Genomic DNA, 25,697 nt, shown 5'->3' on the forward strand with positions numbered 1-25,697 from the left:
TCTCTCTTTCTTTCTTTCTCTCTTTCTTTCTTTCTCTCTTTCTTTCTTTCTTTTTAATTATAGCCACTTTATTGGTAATTCTGACTAAGCAGACCAACCCAAAGCTCATGGTTCTTAATCCTTGAAACTAAGATCCACCATTGTGTGGCCAATGAGGAACACAAACAGCAGGAAATAAGTTGGCCCCTCAACTTTGTATATTATTCATGAAGTTGATTTTTATAGGACAAAGCAAATTGCTTTCTTCCTAAGAATTTTTTTTTAATTGCACGTGTGATTGTGATATGGGGGAATCATAGGACAAAAAAGAGACTCAAGTGTGGTGTTGTTGTAGACAATTATACTTGGAGTCAGAATCCAGGGTTCCAATCCTGCCAATGTAGGTCATTTGGCCTTTGAAAAATCATGTAACCACCTGAACCTCAATTTCCTCATCAATAAACTGGGCATAATAGCATCTTAAGTTATCCACCTCACAAGGTTGTTATTGGGCTTAAATGAGATAATGTATGTGAAGCATTTTGTAAACCTTGAAGCACTATAGAGCACTACAACACTATCTACAAAGGAGTAGAAGAATTGTGAAGGCAATGTAGAAACCTATGAAATAAAGTATCTTTGAAGTATTGAAGTGTGGGGCTATAAACTTGTGTATTTTTATTAAGATTGAGAATCTAGAAACCTGAGTCCTAATGGCAAAAGCCATTAGATGAAATGAAGTGCTACTGCATAGGAAATATATTGGGATTAGCTGAAGATAGGCAGTCTCATCTTGTGGCTTTTGTATGAAAAGACAAGTTACTTCAGAACAGAGAATTCAGGTACCTGGCTGCCTACAGGAGACAACAATTTTATTGAAGACATTGAGAGAGATTTCCTTGGAGAAAGAAGAAAAAATAAGAGCCTATGTCTCTTCTCCCCTCCTTAATCACAAGACCTTGTAAACTTCAAGATGTTGGAGGATGCGGACTTCTCTGGGACATTCTAGAAGCATTCCCAGAACAACTGATAGTAGTCTCTGCATCTGCAGGGGAGGGCAAACTAGATCCATGGAGGAAAGGCATCTTCAGGTCTCTATGAGGATCCCAGAAGAAAGCTATATCATGACTAAGGATAATTTCATGAGGCCCCCATGTGGGGAAAAAGACTTCTAGCAATCAGAAGCTATGTTATCACTTGTCACATTATATATTCAAAGCTTGCACTCACTTTCCCCTGGATTCTGTATGTACTTATTGAAAAGTTTGTCATAGAAGTACCAATTGTTCTTACTATACCATCTTAGTAAATAATCTCCTCTAAAAGCTAATTAAGTTGACCTGTCTAAGTGATATAAACTATTATTCAATAGGGCATAAAGCACACTGATGGGGGTTCATGACCTATGGTACAAGGCCACCACTCTTCCCAGTCCCCCAGGGTCCCCTAGAACCTTGAGAGGACAAGTATAGGCCCCAATCCCCTAATATGAATGAGGATTTGGGATGGTAGTCCCAGGGCATTTGCTATAACTGGAATGCACTCCCTCATCACCTCTGCCTCTTAAAATCCTTAGTTTTGTCCAAGGTACAGCTTAAACATCACCTTTCTCGTGAAGCTTTTTCTGATACCCTGTCACTAGAGCTATCTTCCCACCCCCTATTATATCTATTTTGAATATATCTATACATGTAGATGTTGTCTTAGTCAACAAGCATTAAGAACTTACTATGTACCAGGCACTGTGCATAGTGCTGGGGAGAAAAAGAAAGACAAAACATAAATATGAAGTCCTCAGGAGGATCTTAAACCTTCCTGGGTCTCATTATCCTAATTTATAAAATGTTGGGCCAGGGGCAGCTAGGTGGTACAGTGGATAGAGCACCGGCTCTGAAGTCAGGAGTACCTGAGTTCAAATCCCACCTCAGACCAAACACTTGACACTTACTAGCTGTGAACCTGGGCAAGTCACTTAACCCCAATTGCCTAAAAATAAATAAATAAATAAATAAAATAAAACAAAATGTTGGGCTAGGTGATCTCTTAAGATCCTTTCCAGCTCTGAAATCCTATTCCTGTTATCTTTTAGGTTTATATTAGGTACATTTTATAATTACAGTAACCAGTGACTCGTCAGCAATGTTATTTACTAACATGGAACTCTTAGCAAATGAAAGTGACTCACAGAAAGTTGAACTTTGAACATATCCCCAAAATGATCAAAAGGATTTCAGTACTGATCTGATTCTTTACCACAAGCTGCACTATTTAGTGTTCATTGAAAATACGCATCTGGAGTAACATATTTGGAAGAAAGATAAACTGTTTTGAGAGATTCTTTTTTTACCAGTATGTATTGAAATGGCTTCTTTCTCTCCCCCCCCCCCCCCGCCCCCCATCCATTCTTTGCATGCATCCTCTGTTGCTTGAGCAAAGCAGAAAGGGTATCCTGGCTATCTGTGTTTTAAAGGAAACTGGTCTTCACATCATCAGTTCAAGTTTTAAGACTCCTACCACATGAGAATGTAAGGCTTTCATTTCTATAAATCATGATTTTTAAAGCTGTGGGAAAAAAAACCATGAAGCTTTCTCAAGATTTTCTTTAATAAGTGGAGTTAAGGAAAAGGAACTGGAGAAGCTTTGAGAAATAGGAGTGAAGATTGGGAAAGGCAGGAAGTTCTTTTGTCCCTTTTTTGCTAAGGTGTAGGAAAACAGATGCCACCATTGGTTATACAAGTCTTCACTGAGAAAACATCAATAGCCTTAACTTTTATGTATATGTGTGTATGTTCCTGTGTGTGTGTTCCTATGTGTGTGTGTGTATGGGGCTACACCTGGTCCATTGCCTTACCTCCAAAGAAAATTTTCAGCAGCAGCCTGTAGACTGTTTGCTGGGATGTGCCAGCAGGAAGCTAGGGTTTTGTTTGTCTTTCTTCTACATTTCCAATTTTCTGAGGTATTTCTGATCTGATAGAAAGGTATAGTATAGTGTATTTACATACAACCTAGCTCCCTTTCTAGACTATGTTGGCATTACAAAACTTTGGAAGCTGCAACAAACCACAGCAGCTAATTCGATAAGTCAGGGGCCGTTCTTTGTGGAAGGACTCTGGGCAGGGGATCTAGGGTTTTGTTGATTCCCCCAGAATCTTTTTTTTTAAACTTAGGGGTAGAGGGGGTGACACTGGAGGTGTGATACCTAGAGTGAATCTAGGGAAGCTTGGAGTAGTTCCTGGATTTAGGGTGGAGCTTCTAGGAAGGGAGAGGGGATCCATTCAGTCCTTTTTCCTGATCCTAGGACCTGCCTTGGGGCAAACTCTGCGGGAGGTAAGGTGTTAGGTAAGCAACACAGGCATCCTAGGTGTGTTCCCTGCCAAAGCCTTGAAGAGAGGAGTAGGAAGGAGGGAAAAAGACTTGAGACGGAGACAGACAGACAGAAAGAGAGAGACAGAGACAAAGACACACAGGGAGAGACAGAGACTCAGAGACAGAGAGTGAGCATTGAGGGGGGTAGGACGAGGAGGGGGAAGAATACCCAGCACCCACATCAAAGAAGCGACAAAGCTTGACCCCTCACTGTGTCTTGTCTTGCAGTTGCTGAATTTATGTGATTCGGTGAAGGAGGATGCACTGAAGGTGATTTCAGCCTTTAACATCCCTCACAGCTCCATCCACGCGCCGATCGCTGGCGTTCCCAATCCCCGAGCAGCCTGGGCGTTTTACCCTCCACCCCAGCCTCAAGAGCAGCCGAAGTCATCGGGGGAAGGAATGGGCCACCAGCGACTCAAATTTGGGGCCAAGTTATAAACGTGTTGTTTTCGGTGTTGTGTTTGCCGTCTCCACGGTGGTTCATTTCACAGAATCAGGAAGCTCACCCTAGATGTGTGCCAGGAAAACAATCCCATTTAGGTCCATGCTTGATCACTTGGCCCCTCCTGAAAAAGAAAGGGCACAAACTGGGGCCAGGCAATGAAAGCATGTGGCCACGAATCTTTGACCATAGTTGTCTATCAACGGGGTCAGGGAGGCCAACGCAGGCTAAAAGCACAAGCCTAACTGCTGATGGGTCTGGACAGGAGTCGCAAGGGAGAGGAGTGAGTTAGGGTGGGGGTGGAAAGTGCTGCAAGGGAAAGGACTTCCAGTCTTGTCTCTGCTGGAGAGCTCAGCGCTGTGACACCAAGCTCGGTCTCACTAACTGCGGAGGGATCGTCCAAAGCCAGGGAATGAGCTGTCCTCTCTTGGCTTCTGCAGGTTTAAATCTAAAGAGATTCTATCCTTAGGATGGAACTCCCGCTGGAAAGAGTAAGTCAGATTCTGAGGGATTCCGGGAAAGCTAATAAAATGTAAACAAACCCACCGGACTCCCCTCCCTTCCCCGCCCGTGCTCCATATAGCCTAGGCAGTTAGCTGTTTCAGTGAGTCAGACCCACTTAGCTTCTTAAAGGAAATGCCCCAGAGATGACAGACTGATAATACCTTTTGGAATTTTACTCAGAGAAGATTTCAAAGCAAATGCTCTGGAGGAGCCCGAGAAAAACCAGACCGGTCCTCATAACTATTTACCAACCAATGCAAACAACTTCTGAAAAGGATGAGAGTTTATGGGGGGCGGTATTTAGAAACACATTTTAAATCATTTTTACCATATAACGTTTTCAATCTGTCGAGTAGAAAAATATGTAGAAAGTTTAATAAAGAAATAAAAACAAAGAGAGCTGTGTTCTTTGTCTCTTTAGAAGTCAAAGGGGAGAACAGAGATCCAAGTTTACGATAGTTTAATTTAACAAGATTATCGTTGGGATCCTGAAACACAAGAACATTTACACTCAAAAATCCTAGCATGAGAATTGTGATTGTTTGATTCACGGACAAAATATCACCACCTAGCTTTCTGCCATGTGCTCCCATGTCCTCGGCAACCAAACCAACCAAACAAAACGGGCATAGAAAGAGCTTGTCTGAGTAAAATCATTTTGAGTGACCTTCCAGGTTCCAGGGTCAAGAAAAAAAGAAACCAGTGCTTTTCTTTGATTTTTCCCACCCGAGGCGCCCCAAAAAAATTTTTGCAGGGAATAGACCTTCACAGTCAGAAATTACAGTCCAACTGGGCTAGTGAGTAAGCCCTGGAATTCCAACAAACATAAAGGGGGCAGGAATGGAGGAAAGGACGGGACTGCGGCTTTGTCGTCATCTTGGAGGGGACACACAGGAAAAAGCTTTGTCTCTGGGTTAGTAGTTCTAGAGGAGTTACTGAAGTTATGCAGGAAACCATCACTGCAACAGTAATAGTAATATGCGGTGTTACCAAAGTTGTATGTCTTTCTTTGATTACATCCAAATCAGCGTGTAATACTTATTCGAATTACCCCAGATTTTTAAAGTACAAATGATTGTTTGAACGATAGGATTTGGGGGAGCAGGGTGAGCAAGGATATTTCATTGTAAAAAGCATTATTTGTATTTTTATGAAATCCTTCTCTTTTCTCTTCCCCACCCCCATTTCTTTGTCACTATTCACTTTCATCGACAAGCTGCCCCCCCCCCCCCCCCCGCCCCGTGCACCTGGTTTATTTCTCAAACAATTCCTCTGCGCAGAGAGCTTTCCGGTTTTCTGACACCCACTTCTAATGAAATGCGTGATGTTTTTCTTTGCAACCTAACCACTGTGCAAATGGAGCGGTTTTACGTACTCCCCTTCTAAATGGAGAGTACAGAAACCCCAGTATTGCCTTTTTTTTTTTTTTGGAGGGTTGCCTTTTTCTCTACCTCACCCCGCCTTATTTTCCATGTAACTATCTCCTTAAATAGAGCAAAGATTTCCCTACCATAAAATAGTTTGCTAGCTACAAAGGCTAACTTAAATATTTTTGGTTTTTATAACTAGATTCAAACTTTTTAAATTTTCTCTTTCCCCCCATTTTGTTCATGTTCTTTAATTTTTTTCTTCTTTCCCCCCTTCTTGTCTCCATGTCTTCTCTCTTCCTCCCTCCCTCCTTCTCTCTCCCCCCCCCCTCTCCCCCCCCCCCCCCCCCCGCCCCGTCTGGAACGGAGAACTGCCCAATTAGCTTTTTTTCCCCTTTGGGGGAATGATTGCGGAGATTTCATTGCAGTGATAAGCCATATCCATTCATTCAGTCTTATCCTTGGCCACTCTTCCAAATCACTGTTAGTCTGTGGGCAGGAGCATTTGTAGTTCCTGTACTGTAGCTCCAGTAGCTTTGTCAGAGATGTGTGGGAGCGATGAGATGAGTCTTTGAAATGAATGTTTTGCCTTTGCCTCTGAACTCATTTACTACTCTTTCCTACAGTAGCGAAATCCTTCAAAAGTTCCCCTCATTCAATCTCATTTTCCTCTGGCATCTTTTCTCTCCCTTACATTTTTATTTTTGCCAGATTTGCTATAGTATATACTGTTATTTTGCTGTGTCATGATGACTTTATAGTCTCCATAGTAAAAATAATTTTTTTTTAAATTGGACTTTGAAACCCGGAAAGTGACTTCCCTATTCTTCCACATGTACGCTTCTTACACCTTTCTTAGATTTTGGAAGATATCTTCTTACCTTGAGATTATTAGCAGTATCATTCTCACCTCCGTCCCCTTCCTTCTCTCGCTCCCTAGTCCCTTCCTCTATCACCCCCCACCCCCCACCCCGCTTGGTTAGGTAATGAGTCTTTGCTTTTTCCGTTATCCCTCCCTTATCTTGATGCCCTTTGTTAAGACGCAAGCGGAGGGAGGGAGGGAGACGTGGCTTGAATCGCGCGGGCAGAACAGGTGGTGGAAGCGCAGTCTCAAGTCAGATGATCTCATCCTGGGTAATCTGGGCGGGCGGTTGGGGTGGGGAGGAAGAAGAGGAGGAGGAGGGGTCCTACCGCACTGGTCAAAATGCTCTCTATGCAGCCTCAGCCCGAATAAATAATAAACTGTCTTCCTTTTTTCTGTCCTCAACACAAATCCCAACAACTCCTACGGCCGAAGACAAAACATTGACACACACTATACTACATGCCTTTGCCCAAAAAGGGCCCGGATCACTCAACCCACTCTGCGTGAGTCCAGCAAACACAAAGCAGGAAATCTGAAAGCTGGAGAGCTCTCTCCACAGACTTCAGCCTTTAAATTGTGATCTTCAGTGAGAAGCAGGTCCTTCTCATTCCGGAGTCACAGCACAGGGAAAGGCAGCAATTTCTTTTCTTGATATGTCCAAAGCTTTCTTTGGAGATTTCAGTTGTGAACTTTGTTTTTTTTCATGTTTCCCCTTCATCCTATTCACTTTTCCTCATCAACCCGTGCCTCATTCAGGTTTTGTAACCCGCAATCTGGAGTCTGTCTACCTCCTTCTTCTCTGCCTCTACTTTTGCCTCTTGTTCTTAACTCCTAATTAATGGCGTTCAAGTTCCGAGAATAGCACAGTTTAGGAGGAAACCTTGAGGTCGTTTGGGAATCCTAGGAGACACGTATTGTTTTGTGTCGGTGACACAAAGTGTCCGATAAAAAATGGGCAGCCTTCTTTGCTGAACTCCCCAGCCCGGATTCCAACCACCCTCGAGTGGTAACTTATACCTTTCTCCCTCCCCTCACTTCTGAGACCCACAGCTCTGTGCAAGGGCAGGCGTGTCCAGTGACTAGGTGCAAGACGATTTGCCTAGAACGTCAAGGAGAAAGTCCTAGGAAATCCAGAAAAGCGCGCGGGCCAAGAGACATCTGAGGCCTCGGGAGTCGATGCCCTCTCCCGCTGCCCGGCTCCGGGCAGAACGTGACTCAGTCCTAGAGCGCCCCCTGTCCCCTCCCCTAGCGGCTCCCCACGGGTTTGCTAGAAAGGAAGAAGTAGGTTTTGTGGGGAGGGGGAAACATCTCCGCGGGACTAGTCAGAATCACTCTAGTAAACACAGAGAACCCGTGACCGGGCTTGCTCCGCCCGCTGGGAACTGGACCTCGATTTAGCCGCTTCAGCGACTGGAATGGAACGAGTCTGTGCTAGGGGGAGGGGCGGCCAGAGGGGACGGGACCGGGTGGGGCTCACCCTGCCCCCACCCCCGCCTTTACCTGTCGGGACTTGCCTGCTCCGGGCTCGGAGTGGGCGAGGTCAGCCATTGGGGGCGGGGCTACGAGGGGGCGGACCCCGCGGTGATTGGATGGCCGGTTCTGGGGCGCCCAGCCGGGCGCAGCTGCAGCGTTGCGCAGGTTTCACTTCATAGCTCGTTGCTGTTTGGTGTCCTGCTCTTTTTGGAGCTGACGGTTCCCAGCAGCTCAGCAGCCTCTGTGCCGCCACTGCCGCAGCCAACACAGCAGCAGCAGCAGCAGCAGCAAGCCGCAGCCGCAGCCGCAGCCACAGCCGCAGCCCCCGCCGTAGCCGTAGACGCAGCATCGCAGCCGCCGCCACCGGTGCCGTACAAACTTAGCCATTGCTATCGCCGCGGCTCCACAGAGCTCTCAACCAGAGCGACCACCATCCATCTGATCGCCCTCCATCTCCCTCCTTTCCCCGGCCCGCTCGCCCCCAATGTCTGACTCTGACTCTCGTACTGAGAAGCGCAAGGTAAGCCCAGAATACCCCGACCCAAGTGAAAACAGAAGGGGACCAGGAGACCAGAATCTAGAAGGCCTCCTAGTGTCTAGTTCTCTGGTGGGTAAAGGAGAGCGAGCGAGCGCGCTGTATGTTCCCGGGGAACACAGACCGTAATGCGCCTAAGTTTCTGTGGCTCTCCAGCCCTTCGGCCTTCCCGCGCTGGCGCCCACGTGCCAGGGAGAATCATTGCTGTCCCGGAACTGGGGGTGGGGGTAGAGGTGGTGCTCAGCAAGAGGAGGAGGTTCGTCTGCGCCCTTGGATTGCAGGCGAAGTTTACCAAAGTTGAGGGATTTGGGCTCCTAAATACGTGCATCCTGAGGGGGAGTAGAATTGTGGTGGAGACGAGTCTGGCCGGGTCCGAGAGCCTCTATATTGGCTTTACGTTGGCTCTATGTTTCTTTTAGGGGATGCAGGGAGATAAAGAAGCGGGTGGAGGGAGGTTGTCAGCCTGGGCGCTTTTCCGGGAGCAGGAGGGTGAGAGACCCGTCTTCTTTCTTGGAGGGAGTCTTTTGGCGCTGGGCCCGGTGGGGGCTTTGGTCACCCCCATCAGGATCTAGGTAGTTCACCTTGTGGCTTAGGGTTTTCTGCTCCGGCTGTGTGTAGGCAACGCTCCGGAGGGTTTGAGGAACTGTGCAGCAGCACTGAAGTGACGTTAGTGACAGCACTGTTGCTCTTAGGCCGAGGTTTAAGGAGAGATGCCAGCGATAACCCTTGTTCAGGCCAGGCAGGCTGCGCTCCACAATCGCCGCTTCAGTCTTTCCTGCCCTGCAGATATTCCGAGCCCCAGGCTCCGAGGTCTTGCAAGAGTCCTCCCCATTTTTTCTTCGGTCGCGCCGCTGCCTGCTCAAGACGGTGTCCGCAGTGCGAGCCTTTGCGGGATTGGTGCTGGGAATGTACTGGACACTTATTTTTAAAGGGCTCGGTGGACTGGGAGCACAGCCCTGCCTCTTGCTACGAGGTAGGCGCTCACACTTTTTTTTTTTTGTCTGTGTTGCTTGGACCGGGGTCTCTGGATGGTCAGAGGGGTGAGCGAGTCCTTCCGCCCAGGGTGGCAGCGCGATGGACTGAACGGAGGAGTTCCCGCCCAGCCATGCTATGTGTCTAGAGGACGCGGGAAGCGGGGCTAGCTGGAGCAGCAGACACCGACCTGGCTCTTTAAAGTATCGGAGGAAGCGCGGACCTGCCCTACCGGGAGACGCTTAGAGTGGGATTGACGAGAAACCGGGAACGGACCCTTTGGGCTGGAACTTGGTCGGAGGCAACCGATTGTGCTCCCGATCGTTAGCACCCTAGCTTCAGGTTGGGGTTCTTCCACCCCCAGCTTCGACCTCAGTGTGTGTGTGTGTGTGTCCCTCCTATGTGATTGCATGTGCTGGCGCTTACCACGTGAGGTGCCCTAGTCCTTTTCCACTACCTGTCGCGTGTGATTGTCACCTTGGACTTGGTGTTTCTCAGTTTTGGGGCCAGGGAGTGGTTTGGAGAAATTGAGGGAGATCCACGCTTTTGACTGTGTCTCCTATACTGGGTGTGTTGGGCGGGGACGAAGACGGCTTAATGTGGGGGTCGAAGTGTGGTGGCCATGGCGGGGAAGTCGGCCGGGTGTTTGGGCTTCTGTCTGTCTGTCGGGTGACGGAGCTGTCGGCCTGTTTTGTTCCGGGGGCGGGGGGAGCTGGTGCGGACTGCTCGCAGAGGCTGGGGGAGGGGGAGTCGTGGGGCTTGTTGATTTCAAGGCTGCTGCGGTTGGAGGTGAGGACCTGATGGGCTGTGCAGGATTTTCCTGTGGAGTGAGTGTGCGTGTGTGTGTGCGTGCGTGCGTGTGTGTCGGAGGCGGGGGGTGGTTAGTTTGAAGGCTGGTGGCTGGATGCCAGGGAGATATTCAGGTTTTCGGGGTGTGGTTTATGTTGTTGGCCGAGGGTCGTGCTCTCTGGAGTCGGCGCGGTTCCCTCTTTGTCTGCTGGTGACACAGGCCTGGACGAGACCGGTGCCCTCCCTCCAGTCCCATATTCCCCTTCTCCCCCCCCTCCCCCGCAGCAGTTGGTGAAGCACGAGGGGCGCGAGCCTCGGAGTCTGAGCGCCGCGCCGCAGCCCCGAGCCGCACGTGACCCGAGGAGGCTTCGGGTGTTTGTGTGGCGAGGGTGGCTGGGGGGAGGGAGCCGAGCCGAGAGGGAGGGCGCGCGCGAGCGAGCGCTTCTCCGCAGTCGCCGCCGCCGCTCTCCGGCCGAAGTGCCACTCGGAAGGCAAGTTTGTCAACAATCGCCTTGCCTCCTGGCAGGCTGACCCGCCGAGGGGGCCGCCCTTGCCCGCTTCGGATTGGCTGAGGCTCGACCGAGCGACCGCGCTTCGGCCAATGGAGAGAGCGGGCGCCGCGAGCCCGGCGGCCAGGGGGAGGTCAGCGGTTCTCTACAGTCTGGCTGTAGAGTGCGTGGGGGGAGGAGGCGGAGGCGGAGGATGTTCCCTGGCGGCGGCGGCGGCGGCGGCGGCTGCGGGAGGAGGAGGAGGAGGAGGAGACGGCGGCGGCGGCGGCATCGGAATCGAGCCGGGCTCCGAGTGCGGGCCCTCGGCCCCGGCGTGTGAGGGTGTCAAGTTGGGAACTTGTTTTGTTTCTCTGGGGATGAATTGAGAGTCCTGAGCGTAAGTTCCAAGGCTTTTGTTTCTCCCCCTTGCTCCCCTTTGTTGGGGACTCTGAGTTCTGGGGGGAAGAGACCAGGACTGGTCGCGCGCATTCCCGGGGACAGCCCGGAGAGCAGAGGTGCCGGGCGGAGGGTGGTGTGCCGTGTGGGGAGGACCTTTTCCTGGCTCCCCAGTTTTTCCTAATACAATTTGCGATAAATACACAAGCATTGTGATTATTATTTTGCCTGTTTGTCCTCCGGAGGGGAGGTTCGTTAAGGTGCCTCCTAGGTTGCAGCTGGAGGTGTGTGGAGCTGGGTCTTACGCACTGCAGGGAGCATGCCCAAAGAGAAACCTTCCCTGAGGTTGATTGTTTTGGGGTTTTATTGTATGTTTTTTTTTTCCTTTGTGTATGTATGTGTGTGCCTAACATTTGAAGAAAGCAGGGTGCTTTAAAAGAAAGTGAGATCTTCGTCAGCCTTTGCAGGAGAGGCTGGCTTTCTTGCAGTAGGAGTTGAAGACTTGTTGAGTTAGCATTAAGTTAGAAGAGGAGAAAGAAGGGGGGGAATAGGGGGTGGAGTTGGTAGTAGAGGGAACTGAAGAGGCACTTTGCTATGGACAAACTATTGTGACGCATTTACTACAACTGATGGCTGCTGCCAAACCTTCCCCCAGACTTGCTGTGATCAGCACATTCGGTAGAACAATGGGGCTAGAACAGGGAACTTGGCCAGAAGCTGCACAATCACTGCATCTACTCTTCACTCCTACATTTCAACACAGTATCTGATCCATGGGAAATTAGAACCTACAGTTGGGTGTTTTTTTTCCTTTTAATTAGCCAAACCCTTTCTTGGTGTTTGGTATATGGGGATGGATTTGAAAATATAGCTGCTGTGTTCATGACTTGGGCTGTTAGTGTTTTAAACTTAAGTTTTAAGTAACTTTTAGCACTCTATTTAAAGGGAGGAAGCTTAACCATAAAAATTACACGTAGAACTGGCAGTGGCAAGTATTTTTACTTGGAAGATGAGAAGTTTAGGGAAGCAATAGGGTAAGAAGAATCAAAATCCACCCATGCTGGATTAATTTATGGAATCTTTATGTAACACAAGTGAAAATTAAGGTAGTAGGCTTTCTTATGAAATATAATCTTAACTGTACCTTTTTTCTTACAGAAAAAAAGACCAAATGGCAAAGCAACCGTCAGATCTAAATTCTGAATGCCACAGAGAAGGTGGACAATTACACCCTACAGAAAGGCCTACTCAGCCTCAACAACTCAGACCAGGGGCCCCTACCTCTATACAAACACAGTATCAAGGTAATTCAGGTGAAGGGGACAGCTGCTCACCCAGCAGCCCTCAGGGACCATTTGCACCACCCACTAGCCCTAGTCCGTTTGCTACCAGATCCCCACTTTTCATCTTTGTAAGAAGATCCCCACTGCTGCCTCGATCTTCCAGTGGGTATTTCTCTTTTGACACAGACAGGAGTCCAGCACCTATGAGTTGTGACAAATCTACACAAACTCCAAGCCCTCCTTGTCAAGCCTTCAATCATTATCTAAGTGCAATGGGTAAGCAAGATCATGGTAAGACATGTTTTGGCTTGTTTTATTCTTTTTGACAAGATGTGTGTAACACTTAAAAATGCTCCTTTGGGTATGAGTTTTCTCATATAGTCCATGTTTTAATGGGAATAGACCACACCTCAAACAGTAACATCAGACTGATGTTTTAAAAGCTTGTTCTGAAATTTTTATTAACAGCTGGAACTGGTTGGGTGAGATTCTAGTGTCTGGTGTGAACGTTTTCTTGTACCTCCAAAGTACTAGTAATAGAGTATCTATCCTAAGTTGAAGTATGTTAACATTTATGTGTGTGTGAATGTATAAAACTAGTTTAAGATATAACTATATATTTAATAAGATGAGGCATTTACCATTTAAAAATTGTAAAGTTTATATTAAGCCGATTTGCCTAGGTATTGCTTTTAACATTGTATCATCCTTTGGAAATAGTTAATCTGGTTTTCCATTCAAATTAGACTTTGCTTGAGTTCCTTAGTTCATTTTATTCAATGTTAATTAGTCTCAGGTAATGGATTTGATGCCTGCATGGCTGTTTAAGTTTTACAGAGAGGAAAATTAATATTCTTGACCCTTGCTAATAACTTGCCATTGTTGGGCTAATTCATCACCAAGTTGAGAGGTTGGATGGCTCATCGAACTCATTGCACCCCTTCCTGTTTCTTGAACACATTTCCTGACTATAGGCATTTTCACTGTCCCCCATACCTGGAACTCTCTCTACCTCTTCACTTCTCTAGTTTCATTCAAGTTTCAGCTAAAGTCCTACCTTCTACAAAAACTCTCTCCAATTCTCCTTAATCTTAGTAATTTCCTTCTGAAATTATCTTCAATTTATCCTGTATGTATTTTGTTTCGACATTGTTTGCATGTTAACTCCTTCATCAGACTGCTCCCTGAGAGTAGGGATTGATACTTAAAAAAATTTTTCTTTTCTTTGTATCCCCATTGCTTAGCACCATATCTGGCACATAATAGACAATTAACAAATGCTTATTTACTGATTGCTACTACTACAAATATGTCACAAAAGGCAAATAACACTACTGATGTCAAATTTAGTTTGTCATACAAAAAAAATTTAATTCTTAAAATATCTAGCATCGTTAAAAATATGTAAGAGGGCAGAGGATTTTCCATAGTAAAACATCATTTGTATCAGAATTAATTTTTATCCAAAGTTTTGCCCAGGAAAGTGATTATTTTATGTTGAGCTTATCAAATTTAAAAGATTAAAAGTTTTAGCCATTTTAAAAACATTCTTCCAAAAGACAGGTCTCACACCTTGGCTTCCATTAAATTAATTAAGCATTTATTAAGTACCTACTAAAGGCAGCTAAGTGGCATGGTGGATAGAACACTGGTCCTAAAGTCAGAAAGATCTGAATTCAAATAGGCATTAGACACTTAACTGAGCAAGTCACTTAACCTCTGTTTGCCTCAGTTTCTCGACAGCAAAATAGGGGTGAAGATAGCACCTATCTCCCAGGGTAAGGATCAAATGAAATAATATTTCTAAAGTGTTTAGCACAGTGCTTGGCACATAATATACTCTTACTAAATGCTTATTTCCTTCCTTCCTACTTTGTACTTACTAGGTGCTTGAAACACAATATATTTTTATTTTGGAATTTTTTCATAAGGAAACAAGAAACTAAAAAAGTTTTGCACATGCTATCCAGGAAAACCCAAATTTGGAATTGGAAAGCACCTTTATATTCTTACTGTCATCATAAATGTCTGCAGACATTTAATGAGTTCTTAATGCTCACTGTCTGCTAAAGACACTGTCTTAACCTTTTCTTGAAAAGGAAGTTTCTGTATCCATTTAAGATCTTGGAAGTAACTTTATAGGATCATAAATTTAGAGTTAGAAGGGATCTGAGAGGTCAGAAGAGTAAACTGAGGCCACATTTGCTTAAGTGAATTGCTTTAGGTCACACAGCTGGCTTTCTGAGTCAAGATTTAGGTCTTCCTGACTCCCAAGTCCAGTGCTCTATCATACCTTGGTGCCTGTTGAAATAACTCTTTACCTTTAGCTTATTTATGCCTAGAATATCACTAATCCTGAAAATATACTCACCAGGAGCATTTAATACATATAATAAATATTTTAGTTCCAAACTATGTCCACATGATGGTCTCAGCTTAACATTCTCCCACGGGTATTAATGTAACATTTTAAGGTTTGCAAAGCAATTTGCATGTGTTATGTTGTTTGAGCCTCATGGACAGCCCTTTGAGATAGATACTGTTGTCTCGATTTTACAGAGAACAATACAGAGGCAGTTAGGCTAAGGCTTGCCCGTACTCATAAAGCTATGTGGATGAGAAGTGAAATTAGAAGCTAGGGTCTCCGTTGACTGTATGTCCAGCATTTTTTCAATTAAACTACCTGTCTCTCTCTCAATGGTACTGGCTACTAAACAACTTAATGGTTTTAAAGTGTGTATATGAAGCAAAATCAATTACATGAGAGACTGTACTAAAGCTATTAAGTCGTGTTATTTAATTTAAGACCCATCTTATTCTCTACAGGTAAAAAAAAGTACCCGGTTTTATTTGTGCTTGAAACTGAATTCTGTTAAAAACTAAATTAGTCGTTTTCTAGTAAATAAAAAAAATAAGAATCAGTTATTTTTTGGTCCAGAGACGTAGAAATCTCAAGCTTTTTTTTTTTAAATGCTAGCAGGTGGTGGTATACCACTAGATATGTAAATTACTTTGAAATATTATGTTTGAAAGCACAAATGACTATCTAATTTACAACATAATCAATTATTAGAGGAGTGCTTTTATAAAGTAATTCTAAAGAATACTTTCAGGTGTTTGTTTAGATGTCAATGATACTAATATTTCTTGTGTATATAGTACTTTAGGTACTTTCTAGCTTTATATGTGGTAATTATAGTTGAAATTGGTTTAGAAGGTACACTTATAAGGAATTCATTAGGGTTTAAAAAATGCAGTGTTTTGAGTTGAGTGAAAGCAGTGTTTTGAGTTTGTGGTATGTGCGTGCACATGGGCATGGGAATAAATCAGATTGGGGTTGGAGGGGTGAGTAGAACTGAAGGTAGGCTTCACTTTTGATGGTTAGGGAAACTCTTTGTGAGAATGCATAATGTAACTGTTAGCTAATTTAGAGAGATACTGGATACTTTACATGACTTACCCAGGGTCATAAAACTACTAAGTGTCAGAAATAGGACTTCCGAATCAGGGTCATCCTTACTCTGAGGTCTGCCTCTGCACTGTTTTCATTACCACTGGCTACCACTAAAAAAAGTAATAATAATTATTACAATTATATAGTGCTTAATATGTTCCAGAAGCTGTGCTAAGCGCTTTATAAATGTCTCATTTGATTCACACAACAATCCTGGGAGGTAAATGCTGTTATTTCCTCATTTGTAAAATGGGGGGGGGGGGGATTGGACTAAGGTTCCTGCTAGCTGGGCAAACCTCTCTTTGCCTCAGTTTTCTGTACTGTTAAGTTGGTATCATAAGAGCACCCACCTTGAAGTGTTATTGTGAGGATCAAATGAGATTTGTGTAAAAAGTGCTTACCACTGTGCCTGGCACAGAGCTGTTTATACTTATTCCTTTTCTTTCCCTTCTCCTAGCTCTAAGTCCCTGGTCCTGTGATCTCTAGGTATCATGTCATGTCTCCTAAAGTTATTAAATATAGGAATAATAATTGTAAATCACGTAACTTTTGTTATTAATAAAAGTTGTTATAAGCTAATAATCTTTACTGTTTTAGGAAACTTCTAAAAGATGCCGAAATATCATCCAAAAATGTGTTCTCTTAGGCTTTGGGACTGTGTTCAGTGTTCCCTATTTGACACTGTTTTTAAGGGTTTTCAATAAAGTCTTTGATAATCTGTTACAAAGATGTTTCTTCACAAAGAAGTCTTTATATAGCTAGTATATGTTCAACAAAAATGTGAGGCTATAAATAGACTCTTTCCATGAAGAAATTTCCTAAGTGGTATCGTGTACACTCTATATGTCTTGTAAAAGTCATGAGTACTGAATATTTCTAGCCAAACAATAAGTTTCTGTCAGAAGCTGATTATAGTTTAGCATTTGTTTAAAAAGAATATATCTTGAATCCTTTTCTTACCCTTGCAAAGTACATTTTTTAGAATAAAGATGTTATTACTATATTCATATTGGTTATCATTTGACCATAACATAAGGCATACATATACAATTTTGTTTTACAGTTTTTAAATTAGTTAAGTGATTCTTATATTCTAGGGGCAGTAAAGGCTTCTTACCTTATTTCATCATTTAATGAACAAAACATACTGATCACAAAAAAGGTCTTGGTTCTCTTGATTTTCTTAGGTTAGAAACTTGAACCATTTATTGTTTAAAAGATAGCCACGTTATATGAAATTCAAGAAAAGGCATTACATATATGATTTCTTTGGTTCCCTATAACAACTTCCTCTGGTGGTGGTATAGCATTTTTGGTGGTATGGATCACATGCTTGATGTCTTGCTTTTCACATTTACTAGTTGTATTACCCTGGATAAATGACTTCACTTAAATAAACCTCAGTTTCCTTATTGCCAAAATGAGTATAATGCTTTTGTTTTCTAAGTCACAGGAAGCTTAAATGAGGTGATAGTACAAAAGTACTTTGTAGAAAGTTAAACATTACATAAATATCAGTGAAGATATCATCTGCATTTCAGAGGTGAGGGAACTGAGGCCAAGGAGATATTAAGTGACTCTTGAGGTCACACTGCTGGTAAGTGGTGGATTTGAAACTCAAATAATAATAATAATAACTGACAGCTATGTATGCTTTAAAGTTTGCAAAACACTTATGTACATTCTCACATTTGAGCATCACAAAAACCCTAGGTCTTCTGATTCCTAATTGTTCTTCCTACTATACCATAAAACAAGTTGCAAAAGAGTAAAGTTTAGAAATTTTAAAAAATTTAGTTAGGAATTTCGTCTTTTCCAATGCTCTCTTAAATAAGAAAAGGACTGCTTTAATGGCAAAATTTTGAATTTATATATCTTCATGAACTTCAAGCAAAATTATATTTATTTTTCCCTGTAGTATATTATATATGGATTTTCCCCCAATTGGCACATGAATAGTTACATTAAAAAACAGTGCAGAATTTTAGTACATAACATATACTCACAAGACAACTTGATATCATTTATTTTGTACTGACTGAGACTTTCTACAAGGTCCAGTCCATAAAATGTCTTTTCTGCCATGCCTAATTAGTAGGTTAGGTAATAAAGTAAATCACAATGGTGCTATTGTGAATGAAGAATAAAGGACAGGAATCCCACATTCAACTTGTAGAAATTAAATTACATCCATAGACTGTAATAAAATAAATGAACCACTATCCAGTGGTAGTTACTTCTTGTACTTGTATAACTAATATACAAGTTGGAACTGTTCCATTTGAGTTACTTCAAAGTAGTGTTTGGCAAATATGCTCTTGTGCATTTTGTGATTGATCTATAGAAAGTAAAATGATTAACAATTGGGTCTGTTCTGGTATTTTTTCCATATGTTCCTTTTTTCTTTAGATATTTTTGTAGGTCAAGACCCTTTAAAATTAAATAAGCCTTGCAGAATTAGCCATATTATCTAAGATGTCACATATTGGTTTTTATCTTGTTGATTATGAACAACTTGATGGGGTAAATTTGCTTTGAAAAATACTTTGGCATATAGTACATGTTCTATTGTGATAGTTCTCATCTTTCTTAAAATGTTCATTGTAATAGACACTGAAAGAGTTAAATTCATTTTTTCCAAGTTCTAAGTGGAGGGAAAAGGGTAAAATTTTTTCTCCTATGATCGCATTCTTAAGTATTGGGGAATGTTTTTCACCCAGGAAAATCAAAGGAAAGCACATTTGTTACTGTGATTCTTCAGTGAACCCTACCTTTTTAAAACTTTTTTTATTTAAGCAAATAAATACAATTAATATTAGTTGCATTTCTGACTGGCAATCAGGCAATTTAAAATTGTAGAAATTATTCCTCTTCCGTTTGTGGACAGAAGCTGGCTTTTGGGATTCAGAAAGTCTAGATTCTAGGCCTGGCCTTGATGTTCACTGTGTGATGCTGACCAAGTCACTGAGTGATCTGTGTGCTCTTGGCAACTTTCTCAGACTCTTGAGTTGCAGAGAAGGCACAATTCTCTATTGGTAGGGGAAATTTCCTTTACCAATGAAGACACAGGTCTAATCACTCTCCCTCTAGCATCTCTGAGATTATTTAGCACTGTTTCTTTCATTTCAGTGAGTGTTCTGTAAATGCTTATTCTCAAAGAGTTAAACCAGTAAATGAGAACCTTCTCATATGCGATGTTAGACAAAAAATTGAAATAAAATGTATTGATTATTCATGAGTCTTTATGCAGTGATGTGTTCCTAAAAGGAAGTCTATGAATCAAGTGTTTGTAAAACAATCCAGGTTTTAAATATGCTTGGATAGTTCACTGTTTAAAGGAAGACCGTGGTAAATTATTTTATGAAGCAGAGAATTTTTTTGCCATGTGAATATTACCTCCCAATTTATAAGTTTTGCAGTTTGTAGTTTTTGTATATGGAGTTTTGTTAAAGTATAACATAACTGTTTTTGGTTGAAGACTGTGAATCAGTTAAAAAACATTTATTAAGTACCTACAATGTGCCAGGCATCAGGGCTGCAAAGACAGAAATGAAACAGTCACCTCCCATGAAGGAGCTTATGTTCTGTAAGAGAATCTGATACATGTACTTTTTGATTTATAATGGAAAAAGTTGTAGAATTAAAAGGGTTCTGTTTTATCCAAAATTCCCACCTAAGTCAGGAATCCTCCCCTCTATAGCATTCTTATTTGATGATCATGGAGCTCTTAAAGATTTCCAGTAATGAAGAGCTCACTATTTTAATAGTGACAACCCATTTTAATTTTGGACTATTCCAAGTTTTAGAATGTTTTTCCTATGTTGAACAGAAATTTGTCAAGTTAAGTCAAATCAACAAACATTTTTTAAGTGCGTCCTATGTGTCGAGCACTGTGTTAAGCACTGAAAATGCAAAGAAAGGGAAAAAAACAATACCATGAGGGAAATAACATGCAAACAACTATGTATTAGCAGAGATAATCTCACAGAGAAGGCACTTGCATTTAGGGAGATCAGTAAAGGCTTCTTGCAGAAGATGGAATTTTAGCTGAAGCTTGAGGAAAGCCAGGAAGGAGAGAATTGCAGGCATAGAGTGAAAATGCACTGTTGGGAGATGGAATATTGTGTTCCAGGAACAGAGAGGTGCTTATCGTCCCTGGATTATTTGGGGAGTGGGGGTGGGGGGAAGAGGGGAAAAGGTATAAGAAAACTTGAGAAGTGGGAGGGGGCAGGTTGTAGGGCTTTAAAACCCAGAGAATTTTATATTTAATTCTGGAAGCAGTAGGGAAACATTAGAGTTTTTCAAAGGGGGAAGGTTAACATGGTCAAATTTGAGCTTTGGCATGTTATTGGAGGGTGTATTGGAGTGGGGAAAATATGGAAGACGATCTTAGAAGGCTGTTGCAGTAACTCCAGCATGAGGTGATGAGGGCCTAAACCAGAGGGAAGGCAGTGTCAGAGGAGAAAAGGAGACATAGATGAGAGATGTTATGAAGATAGAATCACAGGATTTGGCAACTGATTGGATATGAGGGATAAGAGAGACTGAGGAGTCAAGAATGACACCTGAGCTTTGAGCCTTGGCTACAGTGACGGTGGTGGTACCCTTGACACAGTACTAGGGAAGTTTGAAAGGGAGGAAGGTTTGGGGGAAAAGATAATGAGTTCAATTTTGGATGTGTTGAATTTAAGATGTCCACAGGACATCCAGTTCAAGTTGTCTGATAGGCAGTTGGAGATGTGAGATGGGAGGTCTCCAGAGAGGTTGGGAGTAGATAAATACTAAGAATCATCTGTATAGAAACAATCTCTAACTATTGATCTTGCTTCTCTCCTTTGGAAGTACCAGGTGAAAGCCTTAATACCTTTTCATACAGCTGAGGAAAATGATCATGCTAAACCTCTAATCAGTCCCTTCAGATATTCCTCATAGGACATGATATCTGGCCCTCACACTTCTTGGTTGCTGTTGTCTTGACTTGGTTCACTGTTTGTTAGTGTCTGCCTTAATTGTGATAAAGAATGGAATGTGACACTACACGTGTATTCTAACCAGGATAGAATGCATTTGGACTGTTTATGTGCTTATTCTGGATATTATATTTCTATTAATGCATTGTAAGAATGCATTCACCTTTTTAGCCGCCCTATCACATTATTATTTCATCTTGGGCCAAAAATCCTAACTATTTTTAATCTAAGTTCCTGGTTATTAAGCCAGTTCTCCTCTATTTTATACTTGTACAGTTTCCTTTTTAAAAAATTAAAACACAAGAATTTGTATCTCTCATCATTGTTGCATTTCATTAGGATGGAACAATAGACCCAATCTGTCAAGATTTCACTTCTGTCATTCATTGTACCATTAGCCATCCCTCTCAGTTAGTGTTACTGCAGAAATAAAAAGTGTGCAAATTACATCTTCCTCCAGCTTATTGATATAAAAAGTTAACCCAGACAGGGCCAAGAACTAAGCCTTGAGGCATACAACCATCACTCTATCTAGGCTGATATTGATGTCTCATCCAAGCCATTCCTTTACATTTGGTATATGTAATTGTTCAATTTGAATAGTTTAGTCCCTGTTTACAAATATAAGCACTAAAGTTTAATGTGAGTTACTATGTTGAAAAATGGAATGGAACTTAGAGCTTTGTCCATTCTTGTGACAAGAGCAAGCTACTTCTACTCTTTGTTTTTTTTTTTGTTTGTTTTGTTTTTTTAGGCAATTGGGGTTAAGTGACTTGCCCAGGGTCACACAGCTAGTAAATGTCAAGTGTTTGGTCTGAGGTCATATTTGAACTCAGGTCCTCCTGACTTCAGGGCCGGTGCTCTATCCACTGCACCACCTACCTGCCCCTACTTCTACTCTTTGGGCCAGATTTTTTACTATAAGAGGAATGGCTCTGAATACATGATCTCTAAGCTCTAACATCATTGTTTTTCCATGATTTCTGCTTGCTTTGTCACTTCTCTTTTGTCTAGCCAGTGAGCTATGATAGCAACTGAAAAGATTACTAGGCATGATAGTGAAAATATACCTCTTACTTTCTCTTGGAAAGAGTCTGTGACTATGGTTGTTGGAGTACTTCAGGGGGTATAGAAATTACACTGGGAGGAAAATTCACCTCCCAGTGAGAAACATTAGGAAAAAAATTATGATTCAGATTTTTAAATGAATGACTAAGTTAATAGTTTTTAAAATATTTCTATCTTAAAGAACATGTAGTAATGACAGGTGTGATGGTAGCAGTAAGTAGAAATAGAATTTATTTTGTATTTAGTTCCAGTTCCTTGAGATATTAGGAATTCAGGATTTATAAATTATTCTTAGATTGAGTTAGTGGTGTAGTTCTCCTGTCATATGGAAAACCAGGTTCATTATTATCGCTACTTAGTTCAAAATGATCAGTACAAATAATATTATGATGTACTTAGAATGTTGTGTAGAGGAAGTAAAGGACTTGTTTAAAAAGATGGTAAAAGTACTTTCTTTCTTTTCCCTTTCTTTGACTACCTTCAAAGTTCTACACCTATAATCCATTGACTCATTTTTCTTTTACTACCCATTTATATGTGATTAAGAGTGAAACTCCTCTGGGTCTATAATTTATATAAAGTCAAATGTTTATCTAAGGAAGTTCTTATTAGCATGTCAAATTGAAATAGACTGTTAAAAGAGGAAGTACAGTTCAGTCATTCCTGGGGAGAGGTACACAGAATCTTAGGTGTAAAGTGAATTATGGATAAGAATTTAGATACTATTCCTCCTCTATGCTGTTTGGATAGAAGTAGATAGTCTGGAACTGGCTTGTCGGAACAGTCCCAAGTATTAAAATTGACTCCACTTTAGTACTGTGAACCACGTATGTCTGAAAGCCAAATAATTGTCAATACCACATTGAAGTTCTATATTGAGGGATTTCACCTACCAAAATTGAGTACAATAAATCCCTGTAGAGTATTTAAAGGGTTTGCATACTTAGTGAGAGGACGCTTCCTGCTTCCCGTTTCCTCCTTCCCCCTTCCCCCTCATGTCCATGCTTCAGCTCATTTTCTACTGGCTTAAAGATTCAGGTGATGGTCATTAAATATCTAAGGATTGGCACAATTGATTTAGACATGAGACCCTTCAGAGCAAATACCTAAAATTGTTTATAAATATGTATATATGTAGTACTGGCAGGTTCATTGCTAGGATTACAAGACCTTCCAAAAGAATTGGATGAAGCAGTAAATGCTGGAAGCAGTAAATGCTGAAAGCAGTAGGCTCTTTTATTTGACATAATTAAGGGAAGTTCACATTATTTAACTGGAGACACTCAATGCAACAGGAGGCAGGGATGACAAGGAAAGGGTGCTTGGGCAACTGAAGGGATACCACCACCCTCTTCCTGGAATAATACTGATATGTCCAGATTAGGGCATCCTACCAACTTCTTTATACTGAGTCAAGGTCTAGAACTTTCAAAATAGGATTGGGAAGAAATGTAAGGGATGTTGCCTGGAAATCTCAGGCATAGTGGCCTTGAGGCCCTGGCAGGAGGAGTAAGTCCATTAACACTTGAGATCTTGAATACATCTTTGCTTCATGCCTCTGGAGAGCTCAAGTCAACTCCAAAAACACGCATTGGAGTAGCTTAGGTGTTTTATTGGAAGGGGAAGGGTCATGTTTTAATGAGTCTGATTGGTTTCCCATCCCTGAGGTCACATACAGGGAAATAGCAGTGAGCTAGAACCTGGAAGGTTTTAGCTTCCAGAAATTTTTTTTGGGGGGGTGGGGGGTTAAGACCAGAGAATAGCTGGGGCAAAAAAAGAAAAAGAGGTACCAGCTATAGGAAGCAAGCCAGGGAACAGACAGCCTGTGGTAGACAAAACCATACCAGAAAAAGCAGGGGGTTTTTGTTTGTTTTCTGGATGATAAACAGATATACTAGTGGGTATCCCCCATTTATTTTGTACACTATGCAACTTTTCTCCTTAATAAATATGTTTAGGAGAAGTAGCCTTGTAGAAAATGGTAAAAGCCATTAATATTGAATGTCTAGTGAGAAACTTGGGTCACTAGACTTTGTGGGGTTTTTAGTCATGAGTCTTTAACAAAAAATTAAACATAAGAAGTGGCATGTGAATAATATTAGAACATGTATGAATTCAGAAGTATAATTCAGTATTTCAAAAAAGGTTGGTTTGGAATTTGAAAATCTTTATTTTCGGCTTGCTTTGGTCATGTACTTTGAGCCTTTTGGTTGGAAACCATTGTAGGACTTTTTCCTTCTTCAGTAGAAGAAGTAATCATCTGTAGGGAAACAAATACACATCAACTCATTAGATGATAAGAACAGATGACACACACAGCTTGATTTTGTCAGGAGTAGAACTACCATCAATTAGTTGTCCTAAGTTTAAGGACTTAAATCTTTCTGAATGTGCCTAGTGGGTGTTTTGGTTTATGCCTACCTAAGAGAGGAAGGATTAAAATTACCTTCTATACAACTCCTGTGAAATTAGAATGATTTTGTCTTTTGTAGAAAGTTTATGTTAAACTTAATGGTTAGCTGTGTGTTTATGTTAACAAATTACTACTTTTGCTTTTTTGTATAGTGATCATGACTCTTAAGTGCTTAAGCATAATTGATAGATCTCTTATAGTAGATATATTCACAATTAAAATAGTTAAAACTTGGAAGCATTTTGAGAGCCAAATTTTGTTATTATTTTTGACCTGTTTTATAGAACTAGTCCTTATAGCCATCAAGATTTAGCACTTACCCTTAAAACAATAGGTTAGATATGACATTCTTGTTGAAATTTTATTCAGTATTAATATACTGATGCTTATGGTATACTTTAAGGAGAAGATAATGCAATTCAAATGTTGTCTTTTTCCCCTTTATTTTTACCCTTTTTTGGTCCATGTCTGCAATTTCAGAGCTCTGGGGAACTCCCTGTAAGAAAATAAATACCTTATACCAGTGTATATTGACACCTGATCTGCAACTCAGTTGTCTGGGGCATAAGGAGGGTAAGAGATTTTGTTGCCCAAAGGCAGTACTTTATCCCAATTCTTCTTCACCCATGCTAGATTTTTTTCTGCTCTGTCATATAGACTCTGTTATTTTTATGTTGCCATGTAACTAGTCTTGCTACCATTGTTCTGGGGGAGGGGGATTTAAGAGAAATGCAGATTTTTTTTTCTCAGGAGCAACCTGTAATTGAGACTTAAGTTGTTTTGGTCAAGCTAAAAAGACTTTGAATATGAGCATGGTAGTGGACCATCACCTGAAGATCCATAGTACCTGACACATAGCTCCTTAATGCATTCTTAATGATTGATTGAGGATCAGGCTAGCTAAATTTGAAGAGAATCATCACCAGGAGGTTGGCAACCAGATGAATTTTTTTCTGGCTCCATATATCAACTCATAAAGACAATTTGCTAAAGCGAAAAGGAGTTATAATCAGTGTTGGGGAAAGGAGTAGCCAAATCACACATCTTTGAAGTTATGGAGTATACAACTATGTATTTTCAAATTCAAAACAATTTCTTTTTAGAATAATTTTTAGGCAGGTATATGTTAGAATTAGTATGTAGAGTTTAGTTTAAAAGTAAAAATTTGAAAGGTCACAGATAATCTGCACAAGCCAAACTTTAGGTTTGCAACAGAACTCAACTCTACACCCCTTTCCTCCAAGTGCTGGACTGGGACAGCAGCATGACAGTGCTCTGTGTTGCAACAGAACTCAGAGAACTAAAGAACAGTGAGAATTGGGGGGAGGGA

The 25,697-nt window shown here is 41.9% G+C and overlaps 2 protein-coding genes across 8 annotated transcripts in view; both read left to right on the plus strand.

The window, feature by feature from the left end:
- ACOXL (acyl-CoA oxidase like) overlaps positions 1 to 4,664 on the plus strand; it is a 521,856-nt gene extending 517,192 nt beyond the window's left edge. Inside the window, exon 19 of the mRNA XM_027853786.1 lies at positions 3,574 to 4,664. Within this exon, the coding sequence (XP_027709587.1) occupies positions 3,574 to 3,786 (213 nt within the window). The 3' untranslated portion in view covers positions 3,787 to 4,664. The remainder of the gene's footprint in view (positions 1 to 3,573) is intronic.
- A 3,673-nt stretch (positions 4,665 to 8,337) lies between these two features.
- BCL2L11 (BCL2 like 11) overlaps positions 8,338 to 25,697 on the plus strand; it is a 53,451-nt gene continuing 36,091 nt past the window's right edge. Inside the window, exons 1-3 of one of the 7 annotated variants that reach the window (XM_027853910.1) lie at positions 8,340 to 8,519; positions 12,338 to 12,483; positions 12,649 to 12,753. In XM_027853910.1, coding sequence (XP_027709711.1) covers positions 12,351 to 12,483; positions 12,649 to 12,753 — 238 coding nt within the window. In that variant the 5' untranslated portion in view covers positions 8,340 to 8,519; positions 12,338 to 12,350. Of the gene's footprint in view, positions 8,520 to 11,084; positions 11,181 to 12,337; positions 12,754 to 25,697 lie in introns of those variants that run through there. The other 6 variants (XM_027853911.1, XM_027853913.1, XM_027853907.1 and 3 more) reach the window with 6 other exon arrangements.

This window comes from Vombatus ursinus, unplaced genomic scaffold (assembly GCF_900497805.2).
Source record: "Vombatus ursinus unplaced genomic scaffold, bare-nosed wombat genome assembly UNPS02010219.1, whole genome shotgun sequence".
Classification (NCBI taxonomy): Eukaryota; Metazoa; Chordata; class Mammalia; order Diprotodontia; family Vombatidae; genus Vombatus; species Vombatus ursinus.